General features: G+C 40.4%; 1 protein-coding gene across 3 annotated transcripts in view; it reads left to right on the forward strand.

Annotated features, from left to right (window-relative positions):
* The window catches only part of ITCH (itchy E3 ubiquitin protein ligase), a 117,340-nt gene that overhangs the window by 53,862 nt on the left and 50,986 nt on the right, over nt 1-12,492 (forward strand). For all 3 annotated transcript variants that reach the window (XM_062204060.1, XM_062204058.1, XM_062204059.1), the window contains 5 exons: nt 1,247-1,404; nt 3,250-3,445; nt 5,829-5,924; nt 8,904-9,078; nt 10,436-10,505. In XM_062204060.1, the coding sequence (XP_062060044.1) occupies nt 1,247-1,404; nt 3,250-3,445; nt 5,829-5,924; nt 8,904-9,078; nt 10,436-10,505 (695 nt within the window). The remainder of the gene's footprint in view (nt 1-1,246; nt 1,405-3,249; nt 3,446-5,828; nt 5,925-8,903; nt 9,079-10,435; nt 10,506-12,492) is intronic.

A 12,492-nucleotide genomic window follows, 5' to 3' on the forward strand; every position in this document is an offset into this window, starting at 1 on the left:
GCATTGTGGCCGGTGTGCTGCACGGATGCGAAGCCGGGAGTCAGGTGCTCCTCCTGGTCTCCCATGCGGGTGTAGGGCCCAAGCACTTGGGCCATCCTCCACTGTTTTCCCAGGCATGTTAGCAGGGAACTGGATTGGAAGTGGAACAGTCTGGACTCAAACTGGCGCTCATATGGGATACTGGTGTTGTAGATAGTGGCTTAACCTGCTATGCCACAATCCTGGCCCCGTCTCTCTTCTTAAAAATATTAGATTTATTTTGTTCAGGCTTATTCTGAAGGTCCAAGAGTACAGGTTGAGAAGCCTTCGCTGAGGCTTCTCTAAACTGGCAGTACATACTGCTGTTTCTAATCCATGACCAGATCCCCTTTGGGAGAAGTGATAACAGCAGTGGTAGCTCGTAGTCTGACATTTCCTGTTACTGTCCTTCCATTCTTTTTCTCCAGTTGATATCCCTTGGAAGGGATGACATCTGTTTAAAAAGGTCTGTGGGGGCGGAAGCTTCTCATATCAGAGTGCCTGGGTTTGAGTCCATGGGTTGAAGTCCCAGCTTTGTTCCTGATTCCAGCTTTGTGTTGTATACCCTAGGAGGCAGCAGATGATTGCTTAAATAGTAGGGTTCCTGCCCCCAGCATGTCCAGGTGGGCACTTGGGAAGTAAACTACTGCATAGAAGATCTTCGTCTGTCTTTGTCTCTGTCTCTGCTTAATAAATAAATAAATAAAAATTTTAGAAGATTTGTGGCACATCTACACTTGACCACCAACTTTTTAAACACTTTGTATACCATTGTACTGGAGTGTTAAGAGGTGCACAATCCCTAAGAAATAAGTATATGTCTTCATTCCTGCCAGCCGTGCCTCAAATGTGAAATAACATTAATAGCCAGTGGAAACCAAGGAAGCAATAATGAACTAGTTATCTGTGCTTAAGATAAAGTAGTGCCCTTTGTAATACATTGGAATTTTGAGATCTTGACTTTGTTCCTCTTTATATAGGGCCTTCTCAAGACATTTTTTAGAATCTGAAGCAGCACACCTAGTTGTTCTGAATGGTTCCAAGTGTTTCTGTACTCACAAATAACTCTTCTATGTCTGATTGTATTAGACTTTACCCAGTGGAACTTTGTTTCATGAGGCTGTTCTGAAATTAGGAATGTTTTCTCACAATTGTAAAACTTTCAGTTTTGCTCTTCCTGCTGACTATTTTCTTAAATTCAAAAAGCATTTATTTTCTCCTTACCCAGAGTGAATACAAATGGATCAGATGACCCTGAGGATACAGGGTCCAGTGAAAATAGGAGGGTCAGTGGGAATAATTCTCCATCACTCTCAAATGGCGGTTTTAAACCTTCTAGGCCACCAAGACCTTCCCGGCCACCTCCACCCACCCCACGTAGACCAGGTTTGTATTCCAGCTTTAAGTACTATGTTGTATATAATTTTTTTTTTTTTTTTGGCAGGCAGAGGAGACAGACAGAGAAAGGTCTTCCTTTGCCGTTGGTTCACCCTCCAATGGCTGCTGCGGCCAGTGTACTGCAGCCGGCGCACCGCGCTGATCCGAAGCCAGGAGCCAGGTGCTTCTCCTGGTCTCCAGGCGGGTGCAGGGCCCAAGGACTTGGGCCATCCTCCACTGCCTTCCCGGGCCACAGCAGAGAGCTGGCCTGGAAGAGGGGCAACCGGGACAGAATCTGGTGTCCCGACCGGGACTAGAACCCTGTGTGCTGGCGCAGCAAGGCGCAGAGGATTAGCCTAGTGAGCCGCGGCGCCGGCCTATATAATGTTCTATTTGGGAATTGATTTCTAGATATATTTCAGAAGTACTTTCTCGGTCAGTTTTCTAGCTGTATTTTTACATTTTAAGATTTTGCCCGTGAATGATCTTTCCTGTAGGTAACCAAGAACAACCTTTTCCCTTAATTTTTCTTCCCAGAGTGAAGTTGCTGAGGAAGAAAAATCATGTGTACGTTCTATAAAGTATAGACTGTATAGATAAGAATGCAACTTTTTTGCATGGTTGTAAATATGTAACGTAAGCATGGCATACAGTAGAGAATTTGGTTCATTATTCCCATTTGTATCCTTTTAAAAGACACTCATTACATGGCAGATAATTCAGTAGTGCTAAATGATAATCAGATTTTAAAGCAAAACTTATACAGTGAGTATGTTTCATGTAGTTAACAGTTTAGACACTTACATATAGAATATCCATTTTTCTCATTAACCCAAATTTTTAATCTTATTATTTCCCTTACCAATGTATGACCAGAAAAATGCAAAGTAATTAAACCAACGATTGTTATAAAAGTTAATTGCCCTCAAGTCATTTTATTAAATGATTTAATGTTTAATCATATGCCTTCTCCTTATGTAGATAATTGTATTAACTGTGTATTCCTGCTCTTTAAGATTTGGAATAATACTGATGACTTCCTTTAGAAATTGTTTTGTCAACAAACACATTGAAAGACATTGCAAATGTAGCAAGTGCTTAATAATTATTTGTAATAATATTACTGCATATCAGTCAGATCTTTCATATAGTAACACCAAAAATTAGTCTCTGATCTGCAGAATTTCATACGAAAGGTATTTTTAAGGACATAGAAAATTACAAATGAACTTAAAAATACCATGGAATATGGTATTTTATTTTATTTTTTATTTATTTTTTTGGCAGGCAGAGTGGATAGTGAGAGAGAGAGACAGAGCGAAAGGTCTTCCTTTTTGCCGTTGGTTCACCCTCCAATGGCCACTGTGGCTGGCTCATCGCGCTGATCCGAAGCCAGGAGCCAGGTGCTTCTGGTCTCCCATGCGGGTGCAGGGCCCAAGCACTTGGGCCATCCTCCACTGCCTTCCTGGGCCATAGCAGAGAGCTGGCCTGGAAGAGGGGCAACCGGGATAGAATCCGGTGCCCCGACAGGGACTAGAACCCGGTGTGCCAGCGCCACAAGGTGGAGGATTAGTCTGTTAAGCCACGGCACCGGCCTATGGTATTTTAATTTTAATATTAATTTTTCCATTACTAAAAGTTTTTATTTCTTGTGACATCAGGACACCAGAGAAGCTGTGCTTTGTAATTAATAATAAAGCACAGGGTAAATGATACCTAAGAAATTGAGAACAAATCTATTAATTGGAAACTTTTTCACTTCCCTACCTTTTTATTGTTCTGAAGATAAAATTCTATAATTAATTTAGATTTTGGAAAATAAGAGTGTTCCTACTTTCCCCAAATCTTGTGTAGCATCTGTCAATGGTTCTCCACCTGCTGCTTCTGAAAGTGATGGATCAAGTACAAGCTCTCTGCCACCCACAAATACAAATATAAATACAAGTACATCTGAAGGAGCAACATCTGGATTAATAATTCCTCTTACTATATCTGGCGGCTCTGGCCCTAGGCCATTAAATACTGTAACTCAGGCTCCCCTACCACCTGGGTAAGTAACATTTTTTGGTGAATATTTGTTTTGTTCTTGTTTCTACATGTAGTCATTAAAAAGGAAAACAATATTAAAATAATTTATTTCAATAACAATCTTCATCTATTGTAATTGATTTTGAAGGGTCTAGAGTAAAAAAAAAAAACACATTTGAATTCTCTCCCTTTTGTTTCTAGGGTAAAATCAAATAGTAGGTATATTTAAATTATTTGTTTTTATTATTATTTATTTAAAAGGCAGAGAGAGACAAAGAGAGATTGCCCATCTACTGTCAAATTCTCCAAATGCTCACAATAGCTGGGGCTGAGCCAGGCTGAAGCCGGGAGCCAGGAACTCAGCCCAGGCCTCCCAGATGGGTGACATGGACCCAAATACTCAACCCATTACCTATTGCCTCCCTAGTTGTACACTAGTAAGAAACTGGAATGGGAAGCAGAGCCGATATTCAAACCCAGGCATTCTACTATCCAATGTCAGGTGGTGGGTTAATCACCGTATCAGATACCCCAAGAATCATTTATATTTTGTTATAAATGGACATATTAAAATTGTGTTTTTCCATGGGGTATCATGTGATTTACTTTTTTTTTTTTTTTTTAACATTTATTTATTTACTTGAAAGTCAGAGTTACACAGAGAGAGAAGGAGAGGCAAAGAGAGGGGTCTTCCATCCATTGTTCACTCCCCAAATGGCTGCAGTGGCTGGAGCTGTGTCAATCTGAAACCAGGAGCCAGGAACTTCTTCTGGGTCTCCCATGTGGGTGCAGGGGCTCAAGGACTTGGGCCGTCTTCTACTGCTTTCCCAGGCCACTTCAGAGAGCTGGATCAGACTTGGGGCAGTCAGGACTCAAACCAGCGCACATATGGGATACTGGCACTGCAGGCTGGGGCTTTAACTTGCTGCAGCACAGCGCCATCCCCATCGTGTGATATTTTGATACATATAACTGTGGTATAATGTTGGAATCAATATCTGTATTTGCAAACACTTCGAATGTTTTCATGTCAAAGAAATTCTAAGACTTTTCTTTTTCCTTTTTTAAATGAGCAGTGCATTATCTATAGTCACTCCGCTATGCAGTAAAACAGAAGAATTTATTTCTCCTAAATGTATCTTTGTATCCATCAGCCAACTTTCTCCATCCCTCCCATTTTCCTAGTCTTCCCAGCCACTTCTATGAGATTAAGTTTTATAGATTTCACGTTAGTTGAGATCATGTGGTAATTTGTCTTTGTGTGCCTGGCTTATCTCATTTTTAATAGAATGATCTTCATTTTCACCCATGTTGTTGTAAATAACAAAATTTCACCCTGTTTTTTGGCTGACCAGTATATTTGTGTGTATGCCACATTTTTTTATCCATTCATATTTTGATGGACACTTAGATAGTTTCCATTTATTGTGAGTAGTGCTGCAGTAAACATGGGAGTATTTTTTTTTAAATTGAAGGACCTGAACCAAAGGAAGTTAACCAAGGTCAAATAATAAAATAGCCACCTAATTCAAACTGCTTTTCTGTTTGATGGAAGGAAATCCCATTTTAAATATAAAGAATTTTTTTCAGTATAAATTTATTATAGCAAAATAATAGTTTAGGGAACTGAGAAAATTAGTATTTATATTCTATTTTAATCTCTACTGATTATCTTAAAAATAATATTTTTAAATTAATGTAAGACCAATTTTTATACATATAGATGTGGTGGCATTCAAATTACTCCAGATCTCAAAATGCTAATCATAATTGATTGCTGTATTCATAGTTGGGAAGCCAAATTTGCAGGGTATTTGTACAAGAGATTAGCAAAAAGAATGAGTGTTTGTAGAAGTTACTTTTACTTAAAAGCTATGATGGTTTACTCCTATATGCTTCAATTTGGGGATAAACTCACCAAGGAAGCCATAGTACTCAGATTGGCCAGGTAAAAACTTACTTTCTTGTACTGTACAGGAACCCATGTGATAAAGTCTTTTTCTTTGATTTCAGTTTTTTTCCAGAATTAATATAGACTATTACCCTCCAGTTAGTTCAGTCTTTGTTTAGTTTCATTGAATTAACTATAATATTCTTTTAACCCTCAAATCCTAAATTTCTCATTCCTGATCAAATTAAGAATGAGTTTGGTTTCCTAGGTAGACTGAACTCCAGCCTTTTTAGAGCAGACTTTTGCATAAAAGAAATGTCATTCCATGTGTATCACTCTCAGAAAATACCATTTCTTTACTTTATTCCTAAATTCTGTTGGTATCTTTATAACCTGATGTGCTTAGTTGCCTCAGTTCTGTAATAGTTATATAAGGGGAAAAGGCAAAAACAGGATTAGGAAGCCAAACTACTCACACATAAATCCTACCAGCCTTTGTAATTTTGTGTTTAAGGTGGGAGCAGAGAGTGGACCAACATGGGCGAGTTTACTATGTAGATCATGTCGAAAAAAGAACAACGTGGGATAGACCAGAACCTCTACCTCCTGGGTAAGTATCTGAATTAAAAAAGAAAAATAATCTGTTTATTCAGCCTATATATAATCTTCCTTGATTCCTACTTTTTTATTGTCAGCCCTTTATCTACTTTGTTTTGTGTGGGTGAAAACTAGAGAATGAGAATTGTTTGAGTGCGATGAATGATTTTTATTTTCACTTACTTCATTTTAATTTTTATTATTTAATTTTCTTTTTGTTTGAAAGGCAGAGGGACAAAGAGAGACAGATTTTCTATCCACTAGTTCACTCCCCAAATGTCCACAACAGCCAGAACTGGGTCAGGCTAAAATTCTATCATGAACTTTCCCAACTGTTTTGCAATAATTTTATAATATAAAATTTTTTTATATAGTAAGGACTTTATCTTATATTTGGTAGGAGCTATAATTCCTATTCAATTAAATAACTTCCCTTCCTCTTGTAGAAACTAATCCTTAAACCCTGCAGCTCTGAACCAGGTAAATAGTTCAGACAGGAAAACTTGAAGAATAAGACTTGAGGAATTTTTATATCAGAAATGAGTGAAGAGGTGGGTGTTTGGCACAGGGCCTTAGGATGCTTACATCCCAAATTGGAGTACCTGGTTTCAGTTGTAGCTACTCCACTTCAATCCAGTTTTCCTGCGAATGCACATAACAGGAGGCAGCAGATAATGGCTCAAATACTTGGGTCCCTTGCCACCTACATTACAGACCTGGATGGAGTTCTTGGCTCCTTACTTCCGCCTGACCTAGCTCTAGTATTGTGGGTTTTGGGGGGTAAACCAGCAAATGGAAGATCTTTATTTCTCTTTCTCTCCCTCTTTCTCTGCCTTTCAAATAAATAATATTTTAAGGTAGTGCTTTACTTATTAAATTAGAAGATTATATCTTGTTGGTGAGGAATTTTGCCTGGTAACTTTACTGGAGATAGTGTAAATTAGTTACAGCTCCTATAGGAAGCATGGATAGTGTATCGACACACATGTGTGTATCCATAATAATGCATATACTCTTAGTAATTCTCTCCAGGAAATGTGTCTTAATTCAAAGGAAGAAAAAAAACTTACTGTATTATTGTTTTGCTGTTTATAATACTTAGGATAATGGAAGCAACCTTAAGTCACCAATTAGGCAGCAAGTTAGTATCAGCTATCACTCAATTAAAAAAGATTACTTTGTAATCATTTAAAATGATTTAAAAAAAATATTCTTTTGAAAAAGTCCTTAATATCTGTAAGGAACTGTATGCAATTTGTGTTCCTGTTATGATTGCAGAAGTAACAAGATCATTGAGAAAAAATATAACTTTTTCAAGATTTATTTATTTGAAAGTCAGAGTTACCAGAGACAGGTAGAGAGAGGTGTCTTCCATCTGTTGGTTCATTCATCAAATGGTTGCAACAGCCAGGGTTGGTCCAGACAAAAGCCAGAAGTCTGAAACTCATCCAGGTCTCCCACGTATAGTAGGGGCCCGAGTACTTGGGCTTTCTCTGCTTTCCAAAGCACATTAGTGGGAGCTAGTTTGGAAGTGTAACAGCTAGAACTTTTGAACCATTGCTCAGATGGGATGTCAGAATCACAAGCAATGACTTAACCTGCTGGGCCATAGTGCTGGCCCTGAGTTATTTTCTCAATGATTGTTTTAAGACTGTTTAAGATTATTTAAGGTTGAGCTTCCGCCTGCGGCACTAGCGTCCTGGCTGCTTCACTTCTGATCTAGCTCCTTGCTAATGGCCTGGGAAAGCAGCAGAAGATGGCCAAGTGCTTGGGCCCTGTACCCATGTGGGAGACCCAGAAGAAGCTTCAGATCAGGCCAACTATGGATCTTGTGGCCATTTGGGGAATAAACCAGTGGATGGAAGACCTCTCTCTGTCTCTATAACTCTGCCTCTCAAATTTTTAAAAATAAAAAGACTTTAAAGATAATTGAAAATAAATCTTGATGTGAATGGAATGAGAGAGGGAGCAGGAGATGGGAGGGGTGTGAGTGGGAGGGAAATTATTGGGAGGGGGGGAAGCCATTGTAATCCATAAACTGTACTTTGGAAATTTATATTTACAAAATTAAAAAAAAAAAAGACTTACTGAATATGTATTGCATTTTAAGGACTTGATTGATATATTTTAAGAAAATTTAGGGCCAGCACCGCGGCTCACTAGGCTAATCCTCCGCCTGCGGCGCCGGCACACCAAGTTCTAGTCCCAGTTGGGGCGCCGGATTCTGTCCCGGTTGCCCCTCTTCCAGGTCAGCTCTCTGCTGTGGCCAGGGAGTGCAGTGGAGGATAGCCCAAGTGCTTGGGCCATGTACCCCATGGGAGACCAGGAGAAGTACCTGGCTCCTGCCATCGGATCAGCGCAGTGTGCCGGCCACAGCGCGCCAACCGTGGCGGCCATTGGAGGGTGAACCAACGGCAAAGGAAGACCTTTCTGTCTCTCTCTCTCACTGTGCACTCTGTTTGTCAAAAAAAAAAAAAATAATAATAATAAATTTTGGGGCACATTCCTCTTAAATTCATTTACAGAACTTTTTTTTTTTTTTTTTTTTTTTTTTTTTTTTTTTTTTGACAGGCAGAGTTAGACAGTGAGAGAAAGAGAGAAAGGTATTCCTTTTCTGTTGGTTCACCCCCCAAATGGCCACTATGGCTGGCACATTGCGCCGATCAGGAGCCAGGTGCTTCCTCCTGGTCTCCCATGCAGGTGCAGGGCCCAAGCACTTGGGCCATCCTCCACTGCCTTCCCGGGCCACAGCAGAGAGTTGGACTGGAAGAGGAGCAACTGGGACTAGAACCCGGGGTGCCGGCACCACTGGCTGAGGATTAGCCAAGTGAGCCGTGGCGCCAGCCATTTACAGAACATTTAAAAAACTTGTATGAGGCCTTTAGGCACTTTAAAAATTGTTTGTCAAGGTAAAATCTTATGTCTGTTTCATAAGTATTTGTTGTATTAGCTTGGTTTTTTTGTTTTTTGGTTTTTTTTTTAATTTATTTAGCTGGGAACGGCGGGTTGACAACATGGGACGTATTTATTACGTTGACCATTTCACAAGAACAACAACGTGGCAGAGGCCAACTTTGGAATCTGTCCGGAACTATGAACAGTGGCAGCTACAACGTAGTCAACTTCAAGGAGCAATGCAGCAGTTTAACCAGAGATTCATCTATGGGGTGAGCAGCATGTTTATTTATGTAATAAACTAATAAAAGTATTCAGGTTTAAAAATTTTATTTTTTAACAAATATTTATTTATTTGAAAGTCAGAGTTATGCAGAGGGAGAGAGAGAAGCAGGGAAGGGGGTTTTCCATCCTCTGGTTCACCCCCCAGATGGCCACAACAGCCAGAGCTACACCTATCTGAAGCCAGGAGCCAGGAGCTTCTTCCAGGTCTCCGATGTGGGTGTAGGGTCCCAAGGACTTGGACCATCTTCTGCTTTCTCAGGCTATAGCAGAGAGCTGGATCGGAAGTGGAGCAGCCAGGACTCGAACCAGTGTGTTTATGGGATGCTGGCATCACAGGTGGTGGTTTTACCCACTGTGCCACAGCTACAGTCCCTAAACTTCTATTTTTTAAAAAATTTATTTCAGAGAGAGCTCTCATTTGCTAGTTAACTCCCCAGATGCCTACTAAGGTTGTTTTGGGCTGAAACTGGGAGCTGAAAACTCAGTCCAGGTTTCCCATGTGAGTAACAGGGGCCCAATTACTGAACCATTGCCTGTTTCCTCTTAGGGTGCACATTAGCAGAAAGGTGAAATAGGGAGTGGAGCTAGAACTTGGTATTTGAATCCAGGCACTCTGATATGGCATCTTTACTACTGGGCTAATACCAGCTTTACCTGTGTTCATTTTTTCCCCCTTTCCTATCCATACAGTCTGATTGATTTTCTGAAATTCTTGCTCTTTGGTTATAGAGTGATTATAAATTACATAAAATTTAGACAACCTATTTTAGTTCCTATAATAGAGCCAAAGATATGAATTAATTGAACATCCTTTTTAAGATTTATTTATTTATTGGAAAGGTAGCATTATGGAGTGAAAGAGAGAGGGAGAGACAGATCTTCTATCCACTGCTTCACTCCCCAAATGGCTACAACAGCCAGAGCTGGGCCAGGCCAAAGTCAGGAGCCGGGAGCTTCTTCCACGTTTCCCATGTGGGTGCAGGGCTCAAACACAGCCATCTGATAACCTAGTTGCAGGTATTACAAATAACTTTAGGGGGATATATTTTTCTAATTTTTATATTACTGATATAAAATGTATAGCAAAGAAAAAATGATAATTTAGGAGGTAAGGATTCTGTATTTGTATATTTTAATTTCAAGTAATTTTACATGTTAGATAATGCCTACACTCTACCACAGTGAAGAGTATTGGCATTTATCGGTAACCATGTGACACTTGGCTAAGGTGCATGCTCTGTAAGAATGTTACATGTTCAGGAGATGCATATGAGTACTTATAAGGTTGCTCTGAAATAATGTTTAAAGTTTTTAATTATTTCACCATTTTGTGGTTCATTTTAGAATCAAGATTTGTTTGCCACATCACAAAATAAAGAATTTGATCCCCTTGGTCCTTTGCCACCTGGTTGGGGTAAGTCATTTATTTATTTTTTTATAATGAATGTCATTTTATTTATCAGATATTTATAGATTCTTTGCTGTTGCTTTAGTGAATATCTAGGAAGATTTTGGGCTTATCAGTTTATTTCAAGGTGCCATATGAGCATTAAGTTCCCTAGATGTTCTAAATTGACTTTTACTAAAATAAACTTTCATTTCTTTTTTAAATATTTATTTATTTGACAGCTAAAGTTATAGACAGAGAAACAAAGAGAAAGGTCTTCCTTCTGTTAGTTCACTCCCCAAATGGCCACCATGGTTGGTCCTGCGTCGATCCCAAGCCAGGAGCCAGGTGCTTCTTCCTGGTCTCCCACGCGGATGCAGGGGCCCAAGCACCTGGGCCATCCTCCACCACCCTCCCGGGCCACAGCAGAGAGCTGGACTGGAAGAGGAGCAACCGGGACTAGAACCTGGCGCCCATATGGAATGCCAGCGCCTCAGGTAGAGGATTAGCCAAGTGAGCCATGGTGCCAGCCCCAAAATAAACTTTCATTTCTAAAGTTTGAAAATACTGATTACTCAGCATTAAAAAGGGAATGGTCTGTTGATAACAGCCATCTGGATGGTCATCCAGAGCATTATGCTTAGTGAAAAAGCTAATCCCTGAGGATTATATAGTGTTGGGTTAAATTTATATAACATTCTTTTTTTTTTTTTTTTTTTTTTTTTTTTTTTACAGGTAGAGAGGACAGTAGAGGGAGACAGAGAGAAAGGTCTTCCTTTTTGCCATTGGTTCACCCTCCAATGGCCACTGTGGTAGGCGCGCTGCGGCCGGCGCACCACGCTATTCCGATGGCAGGAGCCAGGTGCTTCTCCTGGTCTCCCATGGGGTGCAGGGCCCAAGCACTTGGGCCATCCTCCACTGCACTCCCTGGCCACAGCAGAGAGCTGGCCTGGAAGAGGGGCAACCGGGACAGGATCGGTGCCCCGACCGGGACTAGAACCTGGTGTGCCGGCGCCACAAGGCGGAGGATTAGCCTAGTGAGCCGCGGCGCCGGCCAAATTTATATAACATTCTTAAAATGACAAAACTAGAGGTCTGCAACTGATTAATAGTTGTCAGGAGACAGAGTACATGAAAAGTGTGTAAATACCAAAAATAATAGAAGAGGGGAGTCTTATGTGATGATAGAACAGTTTGTAAGTTGATTGTGGGAGTGATTACATGAATCTATAGAAGGGGTAGAAATGGAAAGAATTATATATTCATAGGGGCCACCTTTATGGCACAATGGGTTAAGGCTCTGCCTGCAATACTGGTATCCAAATGGGTGTCAGTTCAAATCTCAGTGGTACCACTTCCAGTTCTGCTCCCTGCTAATGCACCTAGGAAAGCAGTGCAAGATGGCTCAAGTACTTGATTCCTTTACCCATGTAGGAGACCTAGGTAAAGCTCCTGGCTTCTGGCTTTGGCCTGGCAAAGCTCTGTCCATTCTGGCTAAATGGGGAGTTGACCACCATATTGAAGATCTCTCTTTTTCTCTATAACTCTACCTTTCAAATGAATAAAATAAAAATGGGTCCTTTTTAAAAAAAAAAAATTATCTTTACAATGATGAATTTAGCTTTAAAAAGGGTGAGAAGTTGGTGTGGTCGTTGTGTAGTGGGTAAAGCCACGCCTGTGACACTGGCATCCCAGATGGGCCCCTCATATCCATGTGGGAGACCCTGATGAAGCTCCTGGCCACTGCTTTGGCCCAGCCCCACGCTGGCTGTTGCTACCATGAGGGAATGAAACAGCAGATGAAGCATCTTTCCCTCTTCTCTCCTCTCTATAACTCTTCCTAAATAAATATCTAAACCTTTAAAAAAAATGGTGAAAAGTTAACAAGGTTTGCAGTTAACAGTATTTATCATTTTTATTTATTTATTTGAAAGGCAGAGGTTGAGAGAGATGGAAACAGACAGAGGTCTCCCATCTGCTGGCTCACTGTCCAGATCCTAGAAACAGCTAGGGC

The sequence above is a fragment of the Lepus europaeus genome, chromosome 10 (assembly GCF_033115175.1).
Source record: "Lepus europaeus isolate LE1 chromosome 10, mLepTim1.pri, whole genome shotgun sequence".
Classification (NCBI taxonomy): Eukaryota; Metazoa; Chordata; class Mammalia; order Lagomorpha; family Leporidae; genus Lepus; species Lepus europaeus.